Below are 23,140 nucleotides of genomic sequence, written 5' to 3' on the forward strand. Positions count from 1 at the left end.
CATCCAAAGGCCCAGCCTCCTACCCCTCTGAGGCACGGACACCCAAGAGGTGGCACCTGTCACCTGGTGTCCCCACGGCCCCTGGGTCCGGTCAGGAAGCCAGGTTCCTGCTGTTTGCGCCTGCAGGCAGCTCCTCCCCGCCCGGCTGGGGAATGCTAACCTGGGAATTGCTGACTTCCCCCACCACCGATAAGGAGGAGGAAGGTCATGGAGGAGACCCGGCCCCTTCCTGGCGGGGCGGGCCGGCTACGGGCGCAGCCAATGACCCGGGCTGACAGCCCTGGCCACCTGATCGGAGCCTGGAGGGCCAGCTTGCTGCAAATGTGTGCCTTCCTGCCAGGACAGGCATCACGTGGCCGGGACCATCGCGAGGGGCCAGAACAGGAGCAGAGGCAGGTGTGGGGCCCCAGGAGCCTCCCTCCTTCCCTTCCCCAGTGGGGTAAGTTCCAGACCACCTACAAAGCTGTCCTCAGCCCCGTGCGTGAGTGCGGAGGGTCACCTGTCAGGACAGGGGAAGCCAGGGGAGGGTGTGCATTGGCGTGCACCCCAAAACCGTCCTGGCTGGGGAGAGGCGGGGCAGTGTTCAAGCAGCCCCGCATCCGAGGAGGGGGCCACAAGCCGTGAAGCTGGACCGCATCGAGACAGCAGTAGTGAAGCAGCAGCTGCAGACTCTCCCCGGTGGGGGTGGGGTGGGCCTCTTTATGGGCCTGGAGGCTGCAGGCCCAGAGATTCCCATCTTGGCTGAGCCCCTGGCCTGCAAGTAAGGGACCCACCTCTGAGCCTCAGTTTGCCATCTGCGACATGACAGCATGCGTGTTGGGGCCAGCAGAGTGTCCCTAGGCGGTCAGTGGCTGAGTCCAGCAGCAGTGGCCCTGGAGAGGAGTGGAAGCCTGGGGCTGAAGGGCTCGGGTAGGGGCCAGGTCCCTCACCCTTAAGGCTGTCTGCCCTCCTTGGGGATCAGCCCCAGGGGGTCTCTGCTCCCTCTCCATCCCCTAGCCCCCACCCCAGTCCCCCAGGGGCCAACGTCCCTGCAGCCCTGGGGACAGCCCCTCTGTCAAGAGGGGCTTTTGGACAAGGAAGGGTCAGAGGGGGTGAGGGGGGAGCAGCTCTGTCCCCGGGTCCTGGGGTGTACTGCCAACTCTTCATACTGATGGACTGGTGGTGAGGGGGCAGCTTTGTAGCCCAGGCGAGGCCGTGCACCTCCGACCCTTATGCCCTGTCAGCCTGGCGACCCTTCCTCCTTCCCCCAGGGGGCTGTGGGCGCAGCCCCAGGCAGAGTCTCAGGTGACCCGCGGAGGGGCCTGGCCCAGCGCTGGGTGTCCAGGGTGGGGGATGGGAGGTCGGAGGGTGGAATAACTTGCTAGAGACCACCAGCTCATAGTGGCTGGAACTGGGGTCTCCTCCGAAGGCCTACGTTGGTCTTCCTGGTACCCCGGGGATGGCAAGGAGAGCCGGGCTCGGCCACTCTTGCCGTCCTTGTGCAGCTGGGGGAGGCATGGCACAGAGGCGCTCCAAGGCTGGCCCAGGGCCACACAGCAAGTTGGCCTGGGACATGCCCTCCAGGGTCTTTGGCCTTTAATTGTTCTCTCTGTACACTTCCAGGTGGTTCCACCTTACTGGGCCTTTAAAAAAAAATAGATATGATTTTTTTTTAAGAACAGTTTTAGACTTCCAAACCAATTGCAAGTAGAGCACGTGGCGTTCCTGCAGCCCCACGCAGTCTCCGGTGCATTTGTAATGGCTCGTGGACCAGCGTTTGTTCGTTATTACTAAGGAAAGCCCATGCTTCATTCAGCTTCCCTTCGTTTCTACCTAATGTCCCTTTTCTGTTCTAGGACCCCATCCAGGACACCATGGGACAGTCAGTCATCATGTCTCCCAGGGCTCCTGGGCTGGGACGGGTGCCCAGACTTGCCTTGTTTGTTTGTTTAAATTTTATTTTATTGAAGTACAGTTAATGTACAGTGTTGTGTTAATGTCAGCTGTACAGCAAGCAAATCAGTCTTATGCATATGTATATACACACACATTCTTTTTCATGTTCCTTTCCGTATGGTTTGTCATAGAATGCTGAAGAGAGTTCCCTGGGCTACACAGTAGGACCTTTTGTTCGTCCAGTCTATATATAATAGTTCGCATCTGCTAGCCCCCAGACTCCCACTATATCCTTCCCCATCCCCTTCTCCCCCTTGGCAACCTCAAGATTACTCTCTGTGTCTATGAATCTTTTTCCATTTCATGGGTAAGTTTCTGTCGATATTTAGATCTCACATGTAAGCGTCTTTCTGACTTACTTCACTGAGTGTGACACTCTCTAGGGTCATCTGCGTCGCTGCGAATGGCATCATCTCATTCTCTTTTATGGTTGAGTCATACCCCATTGGATATATGTGTCATATCTGTCGATAGGCATTTAGGTTGGTTCCACACCTTGGCTCTTGTGAATAGTTGAACTGCTATGAACATAGGAGCGTATGTATCTTTTCTTAAAAGTTTATTTTTGGCTGAGCTGGGTTTCACTGCCGCGCAGGCTTTCTCTGGTTGCAATAAGTGGGAGCCGCTTTCTAACTGTGCTGCACGAGCTTCTCACTGAGGTGGGTTCTCTTGCTGCGGAGCAGGGGGTCTGAGGTGTTCAGGCTCGGTAGTTGTGGCACATGGGCTCGATGGCTCTGCAACACGTGGAATCTTCCCAGATCAGGGATGCAACCCATGCCCCATGCGTTGGCAGGCAGATTCTTAACCACTGGACCAACAAGGAAGTGCATGTCTCTTTGAATTAGAATTTTTTCTGGATACACGCCCCAGTGTGGGATTGCTGGGTCATTTGGTAGTTCTAGGGCTTCCCAGGTAGCGCTGGTGGTTAAAGAGCCTCCCTGACGTGAGTTTGATCCCTGGGTCAGGAATATCCCCTGCAGTAGGAAATGGCAACCCACTCTAGTATTCTTCCCTAGAGAATCCCAAGGACAGAGGGGCCTGGTGAGTGTGCATCCATACGGTGGCAAAGACTTAAACACAGCTAAAGTGACCTAGCACAGCATACTGCATGGTACTTCTGTTTTCACTTTTTAAAGAAAATTCCATACTGTTTTCCATCATGGCTGTACCAACATACATTCCCGCCAACAGTTTAGGAGGGTTCCCTTTTCTCCACATCCAATCTAACAAGTTTTTAGTAGACTTTTTGATGATGGCCATTCTGACTCCAATACTTTGGCCACCTGATGCAAAGAACTGACTCACTGGAAAAGACCCTGATGCTGGGAAAGATTGAAGGCAGGAGGAGAAGAGGATGACAGAGGATGAGATGGTTGGATGGCATCACCGACTCAATGGACATGAGTTTGAGTAAGCTCCAGGAGTTGGCGATGGACAGGGAGGCCTGGCATATTGCATTCCATGGGGTCACAAAGAGTCAGACACAGCTGAGTGACTGAACTGAACTGATTCTGACTGGTGTGAGGTGATACCTCATTGCAGTTTTGAGGTGCGTTTCTCTAATAATTTATGATGCTGAGCATCTTTTCATGTGCCTGTTGGTCACCTGTATCGGTTCAGGCGCCTGTATAGACTTTCCTTATTTTAATTTTTTGGAGGACTTTTGGTTTGGTGCTTTGTAAAATGCCCCTCAATTAAGATTTGTCTGATTCAGTTCAGTCACTCAGTTGTGTCCAGCTCTTTGCGACCCCATGGACTACAGCATGTTAGGCCTCCATGTCCATTACCAACTCCCAGAGCTTGCTCAAATTCATGACCGCTGAGTTGGTGATGCCATTCAACCCTCTTATCCTCTGTCGTCCCCTTCTCATTCTGCTTTCAGTCTTTCCCAACATTAGGGTCTTTTCCAATGAGTCAGTTCTTTACATCAGGTGACCAAAGTATTGGAGTTTCAGCTTCAACATCAGTCCTTCCAGTGAATATTCAGGACTGATTTCCTTTACGATGGACTGGTTGGATCTCCTTGCAGTCCAAGGGACTCTCAAGAGTCTTCTACAGCACCACAGTTCAAAAGCATCAATTCTTCAGCGTTCAGCTTTCTTTATGGTCCAACTCCCACATCCACATATGACCACTGGAAAACCCATAACTTTGACTAGATGGACCTTTGTTGGCAAAGTAATATCTCTGCTTTTTAATATGCTGTCTAGGTTGGTCATAGCTTTTATTCCAAGGAGCAAGTGTCTTTTAATTTCATGGTGCTTTGTAGAATGCCTCCACTTAAGATTTGTCTGATTGGACAGAAATCATGGCTTGCATAACTCGGTGAGGCTCTGAGCCACACTGTGTAGGGCCTCCCAAGACAGATGAGTCGTGGTGGAGAGTTCTGACAACACGCTGTCCAGTGGAGAAGGGAACGGCAACCCACTCCAGTATTCTTGCCACAAGACCCCCATGGACAGTACGAAAAAGCAGACGGATATGACAGTGGAAGGTCAGCCCCCTAGGTCAGAAGGTGTTCAATATGTTACTGGGGAAGAACGGAGGGCAATTACTCATAGCTCCAGAAAGAATGAAGCTGCTGGGCCAAAGCAGAAACAACACTCAGTTACGATGTGTCTGGTGGTGAAGGTAAAATCTGATGCTGTAAGAACAATATTGCATAGAAACCTGGAATGAATTAGATCCATGAATCAAGGTAAATTGAACGTGGTCAAGTGGAAGATGGCAAGAGTGAATATCAACATTTTAGGAATCAGTGAACTAAAATGGACTGAAATGGGCAAATTTAACTCAGATGACCACTATATCTACTACAGTGGGCAAGAATCCCTTAGAAGAAATGGAGTAGCCCTCATAGTCAACAAAACAGTCCGAAATGCAGAACTTGGATGCAACCTCAAAAACGACAGAGTGATCTCCGTTCGTTTCCAAGGCAACCGTTCAGTATCAAGTCTATGCTCCAACCACTGATGCCTGAGAAGCTGACATGGACTAGTTCTATGAAGACCTACAAGGCGTTCTAGAATGAACACCAAAAAACAACTTCCTTTTCATTATAGAGGACCGGAACGCAAAAGTAGAAAGTCAAGAGATACCTGGAATGACAGGCAAGTTTGGCTTTAGAGTACAAAATGAAGCAGGGCAAAGGCTAAGGAAGAGAACACACTGGTCGTAGCAAACACTCTTTGCCAACAACAGAGACGACCCTGCACGTGGACATCGCCAGACGGCCGAGTCAGGTTGACTATATTCTTTGCAGCCGACCATGGAGAAGCGCTATAAGACCAGGAGCAGCCTGGTCCAGGTCATCAGCTCCTTATTGCAGAACTCAGGCTTAAACTGAAGAAAGTGGGCAAAACCTCTAGGCCATGCAGATATGACCGAAATCAAATCCCTTAGGATTTACAGTGGACAGATTCAAGGGGTTAGATCTGGTAGACAGAGTGCCTGAAGAACTGTGCACAGAGGCTCCTAACATTGTGTAGGAGGCAGCAACCAAGACCATCCCGAAGAAAAGGAATGCAAGGAAGCAAAGTGGCGGTCTGAGGAGGCTTTACAAACAGCTGAGGAAAGAAGGGAAGCAAAAACAAGGGAGAAAGGGAAAGATACACCCAACTTCATGCAGAGAACCAGAGACAGCAAGGAGAGACAAGAAGGCCTTCTGAAACGAACAATGCAAAAACATAGAGGATAGCAGCAGAATGAAAAAGACTAGAGATCTCTTCAAGAAAACTGGAGATATCAGAACATTTCATGCAAAGATGGGCATGATAAAGGACAGAAACGGTAAGGACTTAACAGAGGCAGAAGAGTAAGAAGAGATGGAAAGAATACACTGAAGAACTATACGAGAAAGGCCTTAATGAGCAGGATAATCACAGTGGTGTGGTCACTCACCTAGAGCCAGACATCCTGGAGTCTGAAGTCAAGTGGCCTTAGGAAGCATCACTATGAACAAAGCTAGTGGAGGTGATAGAATTCCAGCTGAGCTATTCCAAATCCTAAAAGATAATGTTGTTAAAGTGCTGTACTCAATATGCCAGCAAATTTGGAGAACCCAGCAGCGGTCACAGGACTGGGAAAGGTCAGTTTTCATTCCAATCCCAAAGAAGGGCAATGCCAAAGAATGTTCCAACTACCAGACAATCATGCCCATTTCAAATGCTAGTAAGGTTATGCTCAAAATCCTTCAAGCTAGGCTTCAGCAGTACATGAATCAAGAAATTCCAGATGTTCAAGCTGGATTTAGAAAAGGCAGAGGAACCAGAGATCAAATTGCCAACATTTGTTGGGTCATGGAGAAAGCAAGAGAATTCCAAAAAAAAAAAAAAAACAACACCATCTACCTATGCTTCATTGACTATGCAAAAGCCTTTGTGTGGATCACAACAAACTGGAAAATTCTTCAACAGATGGAAATACCAGACCACCTTACATATCTCCTGAGAAACCTCTTTGTGGATCAAGAAGCAACAGTTAGAACCTTACATGGAACAACCCACTGGTTCAAAATCAAGAAAGGAGTATGACAAGACTGTATAGTTACCCTATTTATTTAACTTATATCCAGGGTATATCATGTAAAATGCTGGGCTGAATGAATATCAAGCTGAAATCAAGATTGCTGGGAGAAACATCAATGACCTCAGATATGTTTCTGTCACAACGAGCCAGGCTTACCATGCGTCTGTCCTGACCCAGTCCTGGCATCAGCCATTTCTCCAAAGATTCTGTGTGCTGGAGAATGGCTTTAGGAGCCAAGGCCTCTTATCTGCACTCTGAGTGTGCTTGTTGGTACTTGTGTCTTTTCTTTTAGATCCTCTCAGCTGACATATATGTGTATGTAAACCCATGGATAGATACACGAGTGTGTGCACACACATCCATGTAAACACCCACATCTATAGGTTAGCCGTGCGTGTTGCTGTTCGGTCGCTCAGTCGTGTCCGACTCTTTGCGACCCCATGAACTGTCCTTGTCCTTCAGTATCTCCCGGAGTTTGCTCTGTTTCACGTCCATTGAATTGGTGACGCCATCCAACCATCTCGTCCTCTGTCGTCCCCTTCTCCTCCTGCCCTCAATCTTTCCCCGCATCAGGGTCTTTTCCAGTGAGTCAGCTCTTCACATTAAATGACCAAAATATTGGAGTTTCAGCTTCAGCATCAGTCCTTCCAAAGAATATCCAGGACTGGTTTCTTTTAGGATGGACTGGTTTGCTCCCCTTGTAGTCCGAAGGACTCTTAAGAGTCTTCTCCAACACCACAGTTCAAAAGCATCAATTCTTTGGCTCAGCTTCTTTATGGTCCAACCCTCATATCCATACATGACTACTGGAAACACCATAGCTTTGACTAGACGGACCTTGTCAGCAAACTGATGTCTCCACTTTTTAATACGCTGTCTAGGTTTGTCATAGCTTTTCTTCCAAGGAGCAAGTGTTTTTTAATATCATGGCTGCAGTCACCATCTGCAGTGATTTTGAAGCCCAAGAAAATAAAATCTGTCACCATTTCCACTTTTTCTCCTTCTATTTGCCATGAAGTGATGGGACCGGATGCCATGATCTTAGTTTCTTGAATGTTGAGCTTTAAGCCAACTTTTTCACTCTCCTCTTTCACTTTCATCAAGAGGCTCTTTAGTTCCTCTTCATTTTCTGCCATCAGAGTGGTATCACCTGCATATCTGAGGTTATTGATATTTCTACCAGCGATCTTGATTCCAGCTTGTGATTCATCAGCTGCTATAAACTGCTGTGTGAATGTGTATACTAACCTGTCTATGTACATATATCTGTAAGTTTGCCTGTACATACGTGTATTCCAACCTGTGTATACACACACATCTAATGAGTGTTTCTACGTGTAACACATGTATCTCTGTCCAGTGAAATTCAAATTCGCACTGGTGTCTCCATCTCTAAGCCAGCACCCCATGGGTCATTCCAGTTTCCTCTCCTGGGTTTTCTGTAACTCCTGCTCCAACAGTGAGAAACCCGTGTATCACCACCAACCACCATTTACTTAACTGTTGACATTCAGACGGCTGGACACACGTACAGAAGCGTTAAGATTTTGAAACCCAGGCCCCATGCGAAACATGGTGACCAGCTGGAGCCCAGGACACAGAGCTGGGGTCTCTATTTTCAGTCTTCAGCCTGCGCCCATCGCCGGGCTGGTGGGCAGGCACCTCTCCCCTCTGGTCAGTGAGGCTCTTCTTTCATTCACAGTGCAGTTCACAGCTTTGTTGGACTCGGCCTCCATCCTGGGATTCCCGAGTCCCCCTGAATCTGTTTTATTTTCATACATTAAGGTTCACTTTGTGCTATGAAGTTTAAAGTCTTTGAAAAAACGCGCGGCATCAGGTAGCGACCATCACAGGACCACCCTAAAAAGTCCCCAGGGCTTCCCTGCTCAGCCCTCCACGCCGCTGATGTACTGATCCTGCCAGTTTATTCTCACAAAGGCGGGGAATATGAAAATATTCTCACCCCCTTCAGAACACAGAAGGCGGCGCCCGGAGCACTCTGCTTCTCGCATTCCTCACTTACTGTGGCTCAAAGGTCTTCCCTTGCTGACGCCCTGAGACAGGCTTCACACTGCTCGGTGCCAGGCTGGAGCATGAATTTTGTGATACCTGGGTCATTTCCAAGGTGTCACTGTTACAGAGCCCCCACTCCCTTGGAGCCCTGCCCTGTCAGAAGCGGACAGTCGTCTGCAGAGTGTTCCCACAGGTGGGGCTTCTGGGCAAAGGGCACTGTGATTTTATAGGAGCTGGCTGGTTGACTGGTAACCCGCCCTCAGCATGGCAAGGCCCTGCCCTCCCCACAGCCCACCGAGGGTGTGCCAGCAGATTTCAGGGAGGAGCTGGGAGGTGACAGGGCATGTCTTGGGACCCCTTTGTCTTTCTGGTTGGGGGTATTGAGCCTCATTTTGTATATTTTAAGGACACAGACAAATAGGAACTGTCTGCGTCCATCTGCCCTGTTTCCTGTGGAGTCATTGGTCTCTTCCTCCAGCATGTCAGGTGAGAAGGAAAGAAAAGAAAGTGAAGTCGCTCAGTCATGTCCGACTCTGCGACGCTATGGACTATAGCCCGCCAGGCTCCTCCATCCATGGAATTTTCCAGGCAAGAGTACTGGAGTGGGTTGGCATTTCCTTCTCCAGGGGATCTTCCCGACCCAGGGTTTGAACCTGGGTCTCCCGCATTGCATGCAGATGCTTTACCATCTGAGCCATGGGGTCTCAGGTGAGGTTCAGTTAAAACTACCTGCTGGGGGAGGGCAGGGTCCAGCCTGACTCAGAACCAACTCCCACAGCGGATTTTGTTTGTTGAAAATTAAGAGTACAGGGACTGAGATAATCAGCAGACAACCCCAGCTGAAGTTCAGCCTGCAAAAGTACCTGGCCCATCTTCAGAACTATCAAAGTCATGAAAAACATGGGAAATATGACAGCTGGTCCCAGCCCAGAGGAGCCTAAAGAGACGAGATGCTGAAGTGCGAGGTCGTGTCCCCTTTGCCCTCCGGGGATAAAATAGGGCACTAAGGAAAGGCCAAGGGATGCTAATGGAGCCTGGGCCCCCGCCACGTGTCAGGAGCCATGGCTGGCTCTGAGGCAGGGACCAGGTGGAAGGGGAGACTCGCAGCCGACCCTCAGTGAGGGGTGTGCAGGGAGAAGGTCGGTGCCCGCGGGAGGCAGGGGCAGTGGAAGAAGCAGCGTGTTCCGCTCCTCCTTGTTCTCTCCTGGAACCGGCAGCAATCTGGGAGGGCTCCCAGAGGAGGTGATGGTCAAGCAGGGCTTGGTAGAATACGTAGGAGTGCATCAGGCTGCCACAGGGAAAGGCAGGTATTCTGGGCACGGGAGCAGCTCGAGCCAAGCTCTCCCCATGAGAAATGGCCGAGTGCAGTGACGCACGGACTGCTCCCTTCTTCCTGCTCCCTGACCGGGCGTGGGTGCAGTGGGTGATGATGGGAGACCCCAGGCAGAGGGCGCCCGGCCTCTTCTGGGCCTGCTGTGTCCCTGCATCTCCAGCAGGAATGTGTGTTTCATGTGGCGGGAACCCCCTGGCCTCGCCTGCCTGACCCTTGTGTTTGTGATGAGAATCTAAAACCCAGACTCTGGGGTAGGGGGTCTACTTTGGCAGGAGCCCAAAGGCCTCCTGTCGCAGTCCTTGGGTCGTGAAGAGCTGGACATGACCGAGTGCACACACACAATCAGCCTCCCATGAGCCGAACCCACTGTCCCAGTCCCTGAGCTGCACCGGGCCTCCAGCCCTGAGGGCCTTTGGCCTCTTTGCGGGCCCCGCTGCCCAAACGTGGACACTGTGACGAGGTCTGTCACCCCCTCCTGTCATTTGGCCCCGCTTGTGGGCACCTTCCTTCCCCTTCCTGGTAAGGGACGACAAGCCCTGCTCCTTGCGGCCACCACCCGCCCTCCCTCCTCTCGCCCTACCCTGCCCTGCCCTCTGGCCGTGCTGGGACGTCCACCCGAGCCTCCCTTGCCTGCTCTGACCTATCCTCCAAGGCTGTTCAGGCTGTGGCTGCTCAGTGGTGTCCGACCCTGTGTGACCCTATGGACTGGAACCTGCCAGGCTCCTCTGTCCATGAGGATTCTCCAGGCAAGAACACTGGAGTGAGTCACCATTTCCTCCTCCAGGGGATCTTCCCACCCCAGGGATGGGAACTGCGTCTCGTGCGGCTCCTGTTTCGGCAGGTAGGTTTTTTTTTTACCACTGCGCCACCTGGGGAGCCCCGAGTGTTGGTGACTAGCTGTGTCTGACTCTGTGTGACCCATGGACTGGGCCCGGCAGGCTCCTCTGCCCCTTTAATTCTCCAGGCAAGAATACTGGAGTAGGTTGCCATTCTCTTCTCCAGGGGATCTTCCTGACCCAGGGATCGACCCAGGTCTCTTGCATTGCCCATGGATTCTTTATAGTCTGAGCCACTAGGAAAGCCAAGTCAGGTCAGTCGCTCAGTCGTGTCTGACTCTTTGCGACCCCATGGACTGCAGCACACCAGGCTTCCCTGTCCATCAGCAATTTCCAGAGCTTGCTCAAACTCATGTCCATCGAGTCAGTGATGCCATCCAACCATCTCATCCTCTGTCGTCCCCTTCTCCTCCTACCTTCAATCTTTTCAAGCATCAGGGTCTTTTCCAATGAGTCAACTCTTTGCATCAGGAGGCCAAAGTATTGGAGTTTCAGCTTTAGCATCAGTCTTTCCAATGAATATTCAGGGTTAATTTCCTTTAGGATGGACTGGTTGGATCTTCTTGCAGTCCAAGGGGCTCTCAAGAGCCTTCTCCAATGCCACAGTTCAAAAGCATTAATTCTTTGGCACTCAGCCTTCTTTTTGGTCCAACTCTCACATCCATACATGACTAATGGAAAAACCATAGATTTGACTAGACAGACCTTTGTCAGAAAAGTATGGTCTCTGCTTTTTAATATGCTGTCTAGGTTGGTCATAGCTTTGCTTCCAATGAGTGAGCATCTTTTAATTTCATGGCTCCAGTCACCATTTGCAGTGGTTTTGGAGCTCCAAAAAATAAAGTCTGTCACTGTTTCCATTGTTTCCCCATCCGTTTGCCACGAAGTGATGGGATTGGATGCCATGCTCTTCGTTTTTTGAATGTTGAGTTTTAAGCCAGCTTTTTCACTCTCCTCTTTCACCTTCATCAAGAGGCTCTTTAGTTCTTCTTTGCTTTCTGCCATAAGCGTGGTGTCATCTGCGTACCAAGGGAAGCCAAGCCCCTAAGCCAATGTCACCGTCTCCAGGAAACCTTTCCTGACTACCAAGCGGAGTTAATCTCTTCACCTTTGCCACCCTTCCCCACCCATGTACATCCTCAATTTGGGTTTGTCTGAAGTTTTTCTCATGGTAATACTGGGGTCATGGGTTTGTGGGAGGAAGGCCACAGAGGTAGAATGCCCATTTCAGTCCGTCCTGGCAAGGGAGCCTGATGTTGACATGACCTGTCACTGCTGAAGTCGGCCTCGATCCCCCAGCCCAGGTCGTGCTTGTCAGGCTTTGTCCCGTGAAATTACCCTTCTCTTCCATTTCCATGAAGTGCTCCCCAGAAGGAAGTCACCTGCCCAGTCACCCCTGAGGACTGGGAAGGGAGATGCCCCTCCTGGTGGGGTGGAGCAGCCACATAAATCACTTGGAACTCTGCGACGTGGGAGATTCAGCTCTTTCTCCTCCATTTACTTAGGCAATCTTTGATTTATATTGGTATGGACTTAGAGACATTCCTTGTATTGCTGTTGTTGTTCAGTCGTCCAGTCGTGTCCAACTCTTTGCAACCCCATGGACTGAAGCCCACCAGGCTTTTATAACTGGGGTTATCAGCCAACACCAACTTAATTTTGTTCCTTAGATTGTCCCAGCTTTGGCAGTTGTGAGCTCTTGTCCGGACCCTGCCCGCACTGGCCTTGGTGATAACCATCACTCTCTTTTATGGGCCCCTCCGGACCCTGCCCCACTGGCCTTGGTGATAACCATCAGTCTCTTTCATGGGCCCCTTCTGTGCCTCCTTTGTGAGCCCCTCCCTGCGTCTCTTTGACTTGGTCCCGTCATTGTGGGGACCCGTAGATCTAGCAACTATCCACCCATCTGTCGTCTATCTATCTATCTATCTCACTTCCTGCTTTCTGGGCCTATAAGATGTCCCAGGCTTGCTTACATTTCCCGCCAGGGAAGGTGCTTCACATGCTAAGGCCTGGCTTGGAGCCCCTCCTCCAGGCAGCCTCCCTGGCTGTCTCTGGGCAGCTTGAGGGCTGTTTGGTGGCCCTGGCCTCCCTGCTCGTCCTCTGTCACGGTCCCTGTTTCCTTGGCTGTCTTTACCACTAGGCTGAGAGCTCCTGCAGACAGGGCCATCTGATTCATCCATCCACCAGGTCCCCAGTGCCCAGCACTGGGCTGGGCACAGGGTGGGGCCGGGCAGTGCTGCCAGCGGCCAGACCCTGCCCTCACTGGCTCTGATGATGATCATCACTCTCCTTTGTGGGTCCCCCTTCCCCACACCAGGCGGGTGCTGGGCCCCAGGCCAGGGCGGACAACGGAGGCCAGAGAAGTGGACTCACCCAGCTCCTACCTGGATGGGACCTGTGCTGCTCACCACCCTAGCTCGTAGCACGCAGGGTCAGTGCAGCACTAACAGGCTGGTGTGTGAGGGGCTGGGACCACAGAGCTGCCCTCTGTGAAGGCAGAAGAGCTCTGTGTGGGGAGGTAGGTGGAGGCTGTGCCCACCTGCACGGTGAGGGGACACCCTGGGCTCCCACCTGGATTGGCACCAAATCAGTGGGTGCTCCGATCACTCCTCCCCACCATGCGGCCTGTGAAACCTGCAGCTGGGTGGCTCGATGTATGAAGGCTGCAGATGTGGGCATCCACCTGCCACAGGCTGCTGCTCAGAGCCTGCAGTGGCCCCGTGGATAAGACCTGGGTGAGTCCATCCCACCCAGCTGCCCCTGGAGAGCCAGGAAGAAAGTGGGCACCTGGAAACGGGCGGAAGATAGGGGTCAGTGTCCTGCAGGGCTTTGCCTGATCAGAAGTGGTAGCTTGGGGGGCTGCCCCTTCTGTGTGTCTGGGACGGGCGGGCCCTCCGCACACAGCTCCTGTTCAGGCACCAGTTTGTTAGTCATTCAACAAACGGTTGCAGGTTGCCTAGACAGAAACCTTGAGGATCCTGAGTGTTAATCTAGTGGCACCTGGTTTCAGCCCAAAGGTGCTTGGGGCCATCGGGGCTGGGGAAGGGCTGGCTTGTCCATGTCAGGCAATGCAGGAGGGAGACTCGGAGACAGACGGGCGTCAGTGTCAGCACCAGGATGAGCAGGTGCAAACGCAAAGGACATGGGGTCACAGCGGGCTCAGGGAGCCCAAGGACCCCAACTGTTTGGAGAACAGGGCGGCTTGTACGTGACAGGTCCGGGGAAACTGAAGGACCAGATGTCAAGTGGCTGGTTGTTCCGCTACTGAGATATGGGGGGAAGGAGGGGTGGGTGGTGGGCCATGAGGCACTTGTCCAGTCCCACAGAGAGGAAGGCCTGGCTCCGCCCTCAGGGCTGAGTGGCACCTGGACCATCTGAGTTGGGTAGATGGCTCTGAAGTCCTCTATGTTCGTGCTCACACCTAAGGGCCAGTGCAGACAGAGCAGAGTGGAGGGTGAGCGGGAGGAGGGTGTGGTCAGCTGGGCAGAGAGTGGTCGCTGAGGGGCCGGTGAGTTGCAGGTGGGGACAAAGCCGTTGGAACTTAGTATCCTGGAAAGTGCTGGCAGCCTGGATGAGGGCTACTTTGGGGAATGGGGAGTTGGCCAGGCCAGGCTCAGGAGGGAAAGCAGAGCTGGCTGGGGTGGGGGGCTCTGGAGGTTTTGCTGGGAAGGGAGAGGAGATGGGAAGCGGCCAAACAAATGAAATGGGGGCTGAACCCCCGCCCCCCACCGAGGTGGCATCACCCACCTGCATTTCAGGCACAGCTGAGAGTGACTCTCAGGGGAGTCCTGCAAAAATTCCCCCCCGAGCCCTCCTGCCCTGCTCGGCCTGCCGTGAATGATCTGTGCCCCGTTTCCACTAGGGGTCTTGGCTGGGAGGACCCTTGCCCTCCGGGGAGGCCTCTCTAAATTGTGTGCTGCGGCTGGGTTAATGTTTGCTTAGCCAAGTTCAAGATCCATCCCCTGGTGCCTGGGCTGGCAGGAGGTCCAGGTTTCCAGGGGGTTGCTGCACCCTGCTTCAGGAATACCAGTGCTCTGGACCTTGTGAGGGCCTGTGGGATCTGGGTATCCCTGGGGTCTCATTTATCACTGAGCGAGCTCCCCAGGCTCCTGGGGAAATGGCAGCAGAGAAGCCCTCGCCATGCATCCCAGTCTGGGGCCTCTGACTCCTGTCGCCTCCAGGGACCCACCTCCCAACCCCCACCACCACTCAGGGGCCACACGGTCCAGGGGAGTGGGGCGAGCCTGTCCTCCGACGGGAGGGACCTCAGAGACCCGGCCACTGCCAGCCTTGTGGCCTCTCAGAACCTCGTCCCTCATTTTTTTTAAAAGTCATTTTATTTATTTATTTATGGCTGTGCTGGGTCTTCATTGCTATGGGCTTTTCTCTACATTGTGGTGCAAGGGCCCTTATTGTAGTGGTTTCTTCTGCCGTGGAGCATGGGTGCCCAGTCACTGCGTCACGTGGGCTCAGTCGCTGCGTCACGTGGGCTCAGCTGTCTTATGTGAGCTCAGTAGTTGTGTCTCATGGGGTCAGTAGTTTTGTCACATGGGCTCTGTAGTTGCTGCTCTAGCACACAGGCTCAGCACTCGTGGCTCCCGGGCTCTAGAGCACAGGCTCAGCAGTCGTGGTTCCCGGGCTCTGGAGCACAGACTCAATAGTCGTGGCTCCCGGGCTCTAGAGCACAGGCTCAGCAGTCGTGGTTCCTGGGCTCTGGAGCACAGGCTCAGCAGTCATGGCTCCCGGGCTCTGGAGCACAGACTCAATAGTCGTGGCTCCGGGACTCTAGAGCACAGGCTCAGCAGTCGTGGCTCCCGGGCTCTGGAGCACAGACTCAATAGTCGTGGCTCCGGGACTCTAGAGCACAGGCTCAGCAGTCGTGGCTCCCGGGCTCTAGAGCACAGGCTCAGCAGTCGTGGCTCCCGGGCTCTAGAGCACAGGCTCAGCAGTCGTGGTTCCCGGGCTCTAGAGCACAGGCTCAGCAGTCGTGGCTCCCGACTCTGGAGCGCAGGCTCAGCAGTCGTGGCTCCCGACTCTGGAGCGCAGGCTCAGCAGTCGTGGCTCCCGACTCTGGAGCGCAGGCTCAGCAGTCGTGGCGCACGGGCTTAGTTGCTTTGCAGTAAGTGGGATCTTCGCAGACCAGGGATGGAGCCCACATCTCCTGCACTGGCAGGCAGATTCTTTACCACTGAGCCACCAGGAAGGCCCCTTATCCCTCCTTTTTAAAGGAAGGGGCTGCCTTGACCTCTGTGGATGTGACAAGATGGTGTGCCAGTCTGGGTCGTGCTCCCATGTAGGCTGGTCCTTTCTGACCAACTCCCTCTGAATGCCCACGTCAGGTTACTTAGGGCATTGACGAGAGAGCACCCCTCTTCCAAACGCAAAGGAGTCCCAGGCCCTGGCCAGCTCACAGGCTGAGGAGGGGAGATAGGGCAGAAGAATCAGTGATTCCTGAGCATAGGGCGACGCCTGCTCGGACAGAGCCTGAGCCAGGGCCAGCGGGGGTGGCGTCTTCAGTCCAGGGGAACTGCTGACCGCTTCCTGCAGGCGCTTCCCCCCCGGCCTGGGGGGGCCACCAGCCTGTTTGGTCCCGATATCCTTGTTTTGCAAAGAGTGGTTCCTGAAATCACGGGGCCTGGAGGTCTGCTCGGCTTTGATGGGGGCTGGTCTCAGCCGCTCAGGCCAGAAACTACAAACACAGACAAGGCCCGCTGGGCACACACACGGGCCCTTTCAGCCCTTTCGGTGGGCCCAGCGGCAGCCAGGTGCCAGGTTCCAGGACAACTCCAGGCTTCTCGCCCCATCCCGGGCTCTGACCTCAGGCTTGGGCGTGCAGGGGAACCTGCCAGAAAGGGCATCTCAGGAAAACTGCCGGGGGAGACCCGGGTGGGGCTCAGGAATGCGCGGGCCTCAGAAGGCGTGTCACAGGTGCACCTTACCGGTGGGGAAGCAGAGGCTTGGAAAGACGACGGGAATGCTGGGTCCACTCCCTCCCGCGACCCTGGGTGACGGGCTTTCTCTTCCCAAGCCTTAGTTTCCCCATTTGTAAGTTGTAAGCCCAGGGGACTTACTGGACCTGTCTTTATTGGAAGCATTCTTTGCTTTTTTTTTTTCAGCTGCACCATGTGGTGTGTGGGACCCTAGTTCCCTGACCAGGGATCAAACCCAGGCCCCCTGCATTGGGAGCATAGAGTCAACCACTGGACACCCGGGGAAGTCCCAGGAGCTTTCTTAAGGGGTGGTTCTTGGTGATCTTTGATAGTTCAACAGTTCCATCCTAACCAGAGTGGGGAGAGAGGCAGGACGCCGCGCCGGGGACTGTCCTGAGCCAGCGTCCAGCATAGAGGGTCTTCAGCCGTCTGGTCATGGCTTCACTCGCTCCCCAGTGAGGCCCTTGCTCTCCTAACAGTGAACATTGCGCATCCTGGTTCCGGGCAGGCATCCGGGTAGAGGGGGTGGGGGAGGGGGGGTGCCTTTGTGCTGACTCCTTCCTGCATCAGCGGGGTGGTCCTGCGATGCTTTTCCAGGAATCCCCACCCCACCCCTTCTCTAGAGCAGGGCCCACAGCCAGGGCCAAGTCCCGCCCCAGATTTGCAAATAAGGTTTTCTTGGTGCACAGCTAGGCCCTCTCATTTCCTATCACCCAAGTCTGCTCTGGGGCTATAACAGCTTGACGGCCCAAGAAACCAAAACTAGTTACTCTCCGGCTCTTTACAGAAGGCGGCTGCCGCCCCTTGCTCTGGGGTCACTTGTGTGCTTGCTTCTCCTGCCCAGGCTGCTGGAGTGAACCAGCAGGGAGTAGTAATGTCCTCCCACCCCACACCCACCCCCTCCCCTGGGGGCCTCTGCATTCCCGGGATTCTCTGTTTACTTATGGCCTGTTGTAGATTAACCCTCAGCCCCTGCCCCCGACCCGGACATCTGCAGTCCTTGGAAGTGGCCGTGGGAGACTTGACAAGCTGCATACCTGGATCAGGCCAGGCACATGTACTCTTCTGACTGGCCCCATTCCACAGGAGGACCTTTATACCCTCTCTTTGCCTAGTCCCTTTTCCTCCAAATTCAGCCGAGAAGCCTCCGCCTCCAGGAAGCCTTCCTGGATTTCTCCCCCCTCTTCTTCCTCTTCTAGCCTCCTCTCTGTGGCTGCACAGACGGCACGACACCACCCCAGTCTCCTTCCAAGTCTGTAACCCCGACTTGTCTGAGCCCCCTCGTGTGTGGGGACCTGAAGGCGCAACTGGGGTGATGGAGCCAAGATGGCTGGTGGCAGGGGTGGCTCTGAATTCTGAAGAGCAGAGCAGTCAACCAGGGGGAGTGGGGGATCCATGGAGAGGCTGGACCGCATGCTCCCTGGGCTGTCCAGGGGGCCCCAGCTGTGCCTGGGGGGTTGGGCTGGGTCACCCCTCCAGGCTTGAGACTGTGCTGACAGTTCCACACAGTCCCAGGGGACTGAAAATGTTCTAAGATGGCATGACGGAATTAGAAATTGCTTTTTGTCCTTGTAGGACCGCAACTGTTGCTACTTGCCCCACAAGTAAAAAAGATAAGCGGAGGGTAGAGGGTGGCTGGGGCTTCCCAGGTGGCCCAAGTGGTAGAGAACCCATCTGCGAATGCAGGAGACTGTCAGAGACTCTGGTTGGATCCCTGGGTTGGGAAGATCCCCTGGAGAAGGGAATGGCAACCCACTCCAGTATTCTTGCCTGGAGAATCCCATGGATGGAGGAGCCTGGCAGGCTACAGTCCATGGGGTCGCAAGGAGTCGGACACCACTGAGCTACCTGGCACGCAGCACACGCAGAGGGCAGGGCACCCCTCAGCCCCTGGCCCCTGGCTCAGGATTAGAGCCCAGGCCGATGTCTGTGGTCCAGGGGTCAGGAGGGAGCCGTCCTGGGGGCTCGTCAGGAACTTCTGCCCACGATGGCAGAGGAGAGTCCAGGCAGGCTGAAGTGGGCAGGGGTCACTCAGACCCTCAGAGATGGTTAAAGAGATGCTGCAGCTGGGTCACCAGGGAGCAGGTGTAAGCATTCCAACAGGAAGTTCTTGGGAGCTCTTCCTCTGACTGTGTGTGAGTCTCATGCCTTAGGGAGTCGGGGGTCCGCCTCGGCTCCCCTGGAGGCCTTGGCATTGTCCTGGGCCCTGTGTGGTCCAGGGCAGGTCCCGCGTCTCTTAAGTCCATTTGCCGCTCAGTCCAGTGGGATCGTGGCAGTACACTGGGGTGGCCACAATCCATAAAGCTAGTATTTTTTAAGCGAAGGATAACTGCACAGTGATGGTAAATCCCTGCGAGGGTCAGAGTTGCTGACCTCGGAGGGCACTCGGAGATCCCCAAGCCCAACTCGCCCATCAGAAGGGGGGGAGCTGAGGCCCAGGGGGTGACAGGCTCCCTCAGAGGGACCCGAAGGCGGGGCTGGGCTGGGGTTGAGACCAGCCTCTCACATGCAAGGCTGTGTGGGGCTGCCCTATGGGGCCGCCTCCAGGAGGGACCCCTTACTTGAAAGACCCCCACCTGAAAGGCTCACATTCTTCCTCTGGAAGTCTATTCGGGTGCAGTTGCAGAGTTGGGGTGCACTCTGTGAAGTTGGGGTGCCATATGCAGAGTTGGTGTATTCTTGCAGAGTTGAGTTACATTCTGAGAAATTGGAGTACAACATGTAGAATTAGGGTGTGCTGTGCAGGGTTGGGGTGCCCTGTGCGGAGTGGAAGAACGCTGGGCACAGTGGGGGAGGCTCATGGAAAGCCCCCGGCCTTGAGCCAAGAGCACAGCTGCAGAGGCGAACAGGATGCGGGTCTCGGGCCGCCGCGGGGCACAATGGCCAGGAGAGGAAGCCAGTCCAGACCCTTTTATGGATGTGGAGCTGTCGGGGGCCTCTTTCAACACAGTTTCCAGAAAAACAGAGCGGGAAGGAGCAAGCAGCTTGCGTTTCGCATAGCATGGGGTTCTGGAGGGCTGGGTGGGGAACCGGGGAGCCCAGCTTCACAGACAGAGGCTGAGAGGAGCGGGATGGGGGTGCGCCCAGGACACACCGTGGCTTAGAGAACGGAGGGTGCAGGGCCCAAGCCTAGCTCCTCTCCTCAGCCCCTGAGGGCCCACGGAGCCCAGGGCCAGCCCAGGCCAGGGGCCAGTGGAGACGGGGACTTCCTGACACCCTGATCCTTCCCCGCTGCCTGGGGAGCCTGGTCCCCTGCTCTCTGCCTTGCAGCAGCCCCTGGAGAGACTTGGGTACTGGGATTTGTTAGATGCAGAGACACCTGTGTACAGCTGACACCTGTGGAAGGATTCTTGCCTCTAGACTAACCCTCGTGACAGCTCAGAGCTAGACCAGACAGTCAGATCCCACCCGGGCCTCCCTGCCGGCCCGTGAGCACCACAGCCACTCCGGCCTTCCAGGTGGCATCGGTGAACGTGGTGGCCTGCCACGGCGGTGCCTGCAGAGCTCGGACCCTGAGGGGCAGCCTGGCTGGAGACAATGGGCCTGGAGCTCTGCCCTCTGGGGGAGGAGGGGCAGTCAAGGCCAGGGACAGATGATGGGGACAAAGGCGTATCCAGAGGTCCCCGTGCAGGGCAGAGTGGGCATGGATGGAGGAGGCAGGCCCGCCCAGGAGAGCCGTCCCAGCAGAGGCGAGTGCAAGGAAAGCCCAACTTCTCCAGGGCTGAGACCACTGCAGCAGGTACCTTGCAAGGAGGTGGGCTGGGGGGGCATCACCGTGCCAGGCCCATGAATGGGAGGCAGGTGGGCTGGGGAGGTCGACAGGCCGGTGTCATGAGGAAGAGGGCAGGTGAGGAGGGCCTTCAGGGCGTGATGGGGCCCGAGGGGTGGGCAGGAGAGCGGGGTCTTGGAAGACTGCAGGTTGCTGAGGTCAGGCAGCCCGCAGGGAGAGCACTGTGGTCAGGCAGGCGGGTGCCCCAAACACTAACTCATGTCCCCGGCCTGTTCCCCACTCCCGTGCGCGTCTAGCACTCTGGGCAGGAGGGCAGCCTCCATAGGTACATCCATCAGAACCTCTGAACACGCCCTTGTTTGGAAAAAGGGTCTTGATGTGATCGATCCGTGTAAGGATCTCAAAGTGAGATCCACCCGGATGACTTGCAGGGCCCCGGAGACAGTGCGGAGCGTCCTTCCAAGTGGGAGCAAGGGAGACACACAGGGAGAGGCCGCGTGATGGCAGAGGCAGAGGGTGGGGTGACGTGACCACAGGCCCAGGACAGTCTGGAGACACAGGAGCTGGGGGAGGCGGGAAGGAGGCTCCCCGGAGCCAGAGGGAGCCTGGCCCTGCCGGCACCTTGACTGACTGCGGCCCCAGAGCTGCGAGAGAATAAACCTCTGCCGTTTTAAGAAGCCCGGTCTGGGGTACTTTGTCACAGCATTCCCTGGACGCTCACATCGCAACCGTCACGACTAGAAAGATTGCTGTTCCTGCTCCACGGAGAGGGCAGGAGAGGGGAGGAGAGAGGTTGGCAGGGCTCCGACAGGCCATGCTCCCTGGGGGAAGGCGAGCTGCTGGGGGAACAGCTGCCCCCTCTGCTCTGGAGCCTCCTGGTCCCCAGGGCCCACGGTTGATGTGAAACCCTCCCCTGCTATTCCACCTGGCGTCAGGGGGGACCGTGAAAATGGCCCCCTGGAGCCTCTGCCTCCAGGCTTGGGGTCACCGAGCATGTCGGCGGTGTGTGGCCTGGGCCCGGGCTGGGCTGGGGGTGTGAGGGGCCGGAGCACAGGGCCCGGGCCTGCTGGGGTCCCCCCAGTGGCCAGCACTGCCCGTTGAGGGGTGAGGCTTCACAGTGGCCCTCGGCAGGGACCTTTCCAGCGTGAGGCGGCCACACACCCATGGTGTCTCCGGCTGTGCCCCTCACGCTTGAGCTCTGGCCCACTGGGGAGGGGAGGTTGTGACTTTGGGGTGACCATGCATAACGCCAGGAGTTGATTGGATAAAGGTGGACGGCGTGGGAGGGGGGCAACCAGAAACAGCCCGCTTTGGGCTCAGAGCGGATCTCAGCCTGAATGAGACTGCCCCCAAGGAGCAAGTGTCTGGAGACAGGTGTGGTTGTCACCTTGGGGCCACTTCTAGTGACAGAGGCCAGGGATGTTGCCCAGACCCCAGGACAAAGAGCGAGCGCCCCGAACACCAGCAGTGCCGGGGTTAGGCACCGTGCTCAGGGGATCGCAGTGTCCGTCAGGCCTGGTTCCCCACTCAGCCTCTAGTTGTCACCAGCCTTGGACATGGCATCTCCTGAGCCTCAGTTTCCCTGTCTGTGAAATGGGCACATTAGCACTTAACTTAGATATTGTTCCTGGTCAGAAAGCCAAACCATGCCTCTCCCAAGCTTGGGGTGGAGAAGGTGGCCTCCTGGGTTTGAGCTGGGGCCAGCAACTGGAGCCTACCCGCTGTCTCTGTGAGCCCATGGGAGGGTAGGGCCGGGGCTGACCCCAGTTCAGTTCTTGCTGCTTGTCGGACAGCCTGGCAACCCAGCCCTGCCCCCCGAGCTCAAACCCCTGCTCTCAAACCCAGTTGGGCCTGGAGCTGGTGAGAAGACCAGGAAGGAAGGAGAGCTTGTAAGCAGACCCCCAGCCCTCCCCAGGATGTGTTCCTATTGATTGTGTCACCGGGTGGGGCAGCAGTGGGGAGAAACCACGTGTCTGTCTGTGTACACATGTGTGGACACATGGGTGCACGTGTATCTGTGCATGCATGTGCACACATATGTATTGCACACGTGTGCATGTATGTGTGCCCATCTGTTTGTGCGCACACATGTGCACGAATGTCTGTGTGCAAGTGTGTGCACCTGTGTGTGCACATGTGTGTGAACATGTGCATGTACGAGTATGCATTTGTGTGTGCGTGCACGTGTATACCAATGTTTATGTATAAGTGTGTGCACGTGTGTGCATGTAAATGTGTGCATGTAAATGTGTGCACGTGTGTGTGTGCACAGTAAGTGGAAAAGGAAGAGAGAGCAAGGCTGAGGTTGGCAGGGCAGCTGTCTGACTTCCCCAATCCTGCCAGCCGAGGCGGGAGCCTCGGTGGCCCCTGACCTCCACCTCCGAGCCTGGGCACCAGGCAACGGGCAAGCCGGTCAGGGCCTGGAGCTGGCCCAGGCCAGAGCTAATGATCAACCAGCCCTGGGAGGCGGCGCAGCAGCTCAGGCCTGCCTCTCGCCGGGCCCAGACGCAGAGAGGAAGTGGGGCAGGAAGCAGGGGGCGGTGGCGGCCGCTGTGCAGTCCAACGGGCTGTGGGCGGCGGACACGGCCTGCGGGGCCCGCCAGCGAGGAGCCAGGAGCGGCCATCTGGTGCCCGCTGTCCTACAGAGCGGGGCGCAGGTACGGGGCTCTGGATGGGCAGGTGAGGGCAGACGAGCAGGCATTGTCCACAGACCTGGGTCTTGCCACAGGTGGATCTGAGCCACCTCTTGCTTTTCACTTTCTTGGAGAGTTTTCTGAGCTTTCAGGATTGGGAGGGAACAGAACTGGTGTCTGGAGAGCCCAGAAGGCCGTGG

The 23,140-nt window shown here is 55.3% G+C and overlaps 1 protein-coding gene across 6 annotated transcripts in view; it reads left to right on the forward strand.

Annotated features, from left to right (window-relative positions):
- Positions 1-284: 284 nt before the first annotated feature.
- SH3TC1 (SH3 domain and tetratricopeptide repeats 1) overlaps positions 285-23,140 on the forward strand; it is a 62,360-nt gene continuing 39,504 nt past the window's right edge. For 2 of the 6 annotated variants that reach the window (XM_061420940.1, XM_061420941.1), the window contains exon 1: positions 22,481-22,986. In XM_061420940.1, the coding sequence (XP_061276924.1) occupies positions 22,753-22,986 (234 nt within the window). In that variant the 5' untranslated portion in view covers positions 22,481-22,752. Of the gene's footprint in view, positions 440-22,479; positions 22,987-23,140 lie in introns of those variants that run through there. The other 4 variants (XM_061420942.1, XR_009737173.1, XM_061420939.1 and 1 more) reach the window with 4 other exon arrangements.

The sequence above is a fragment of the Bos javanicus genome, chromosome 6 (genome assembly GCF_032452875.1).
Source record: "Bos javanicus breed banteng chromosome 6, ARS-OSU_banteng_1.0, whole genome shotgun sequence".
Lineage (NCBI taxonomy): Eukaryota > Metazoa > Chordata > Mammalia > Artiodactyla > Bovidae > Bos > Bos javanicus.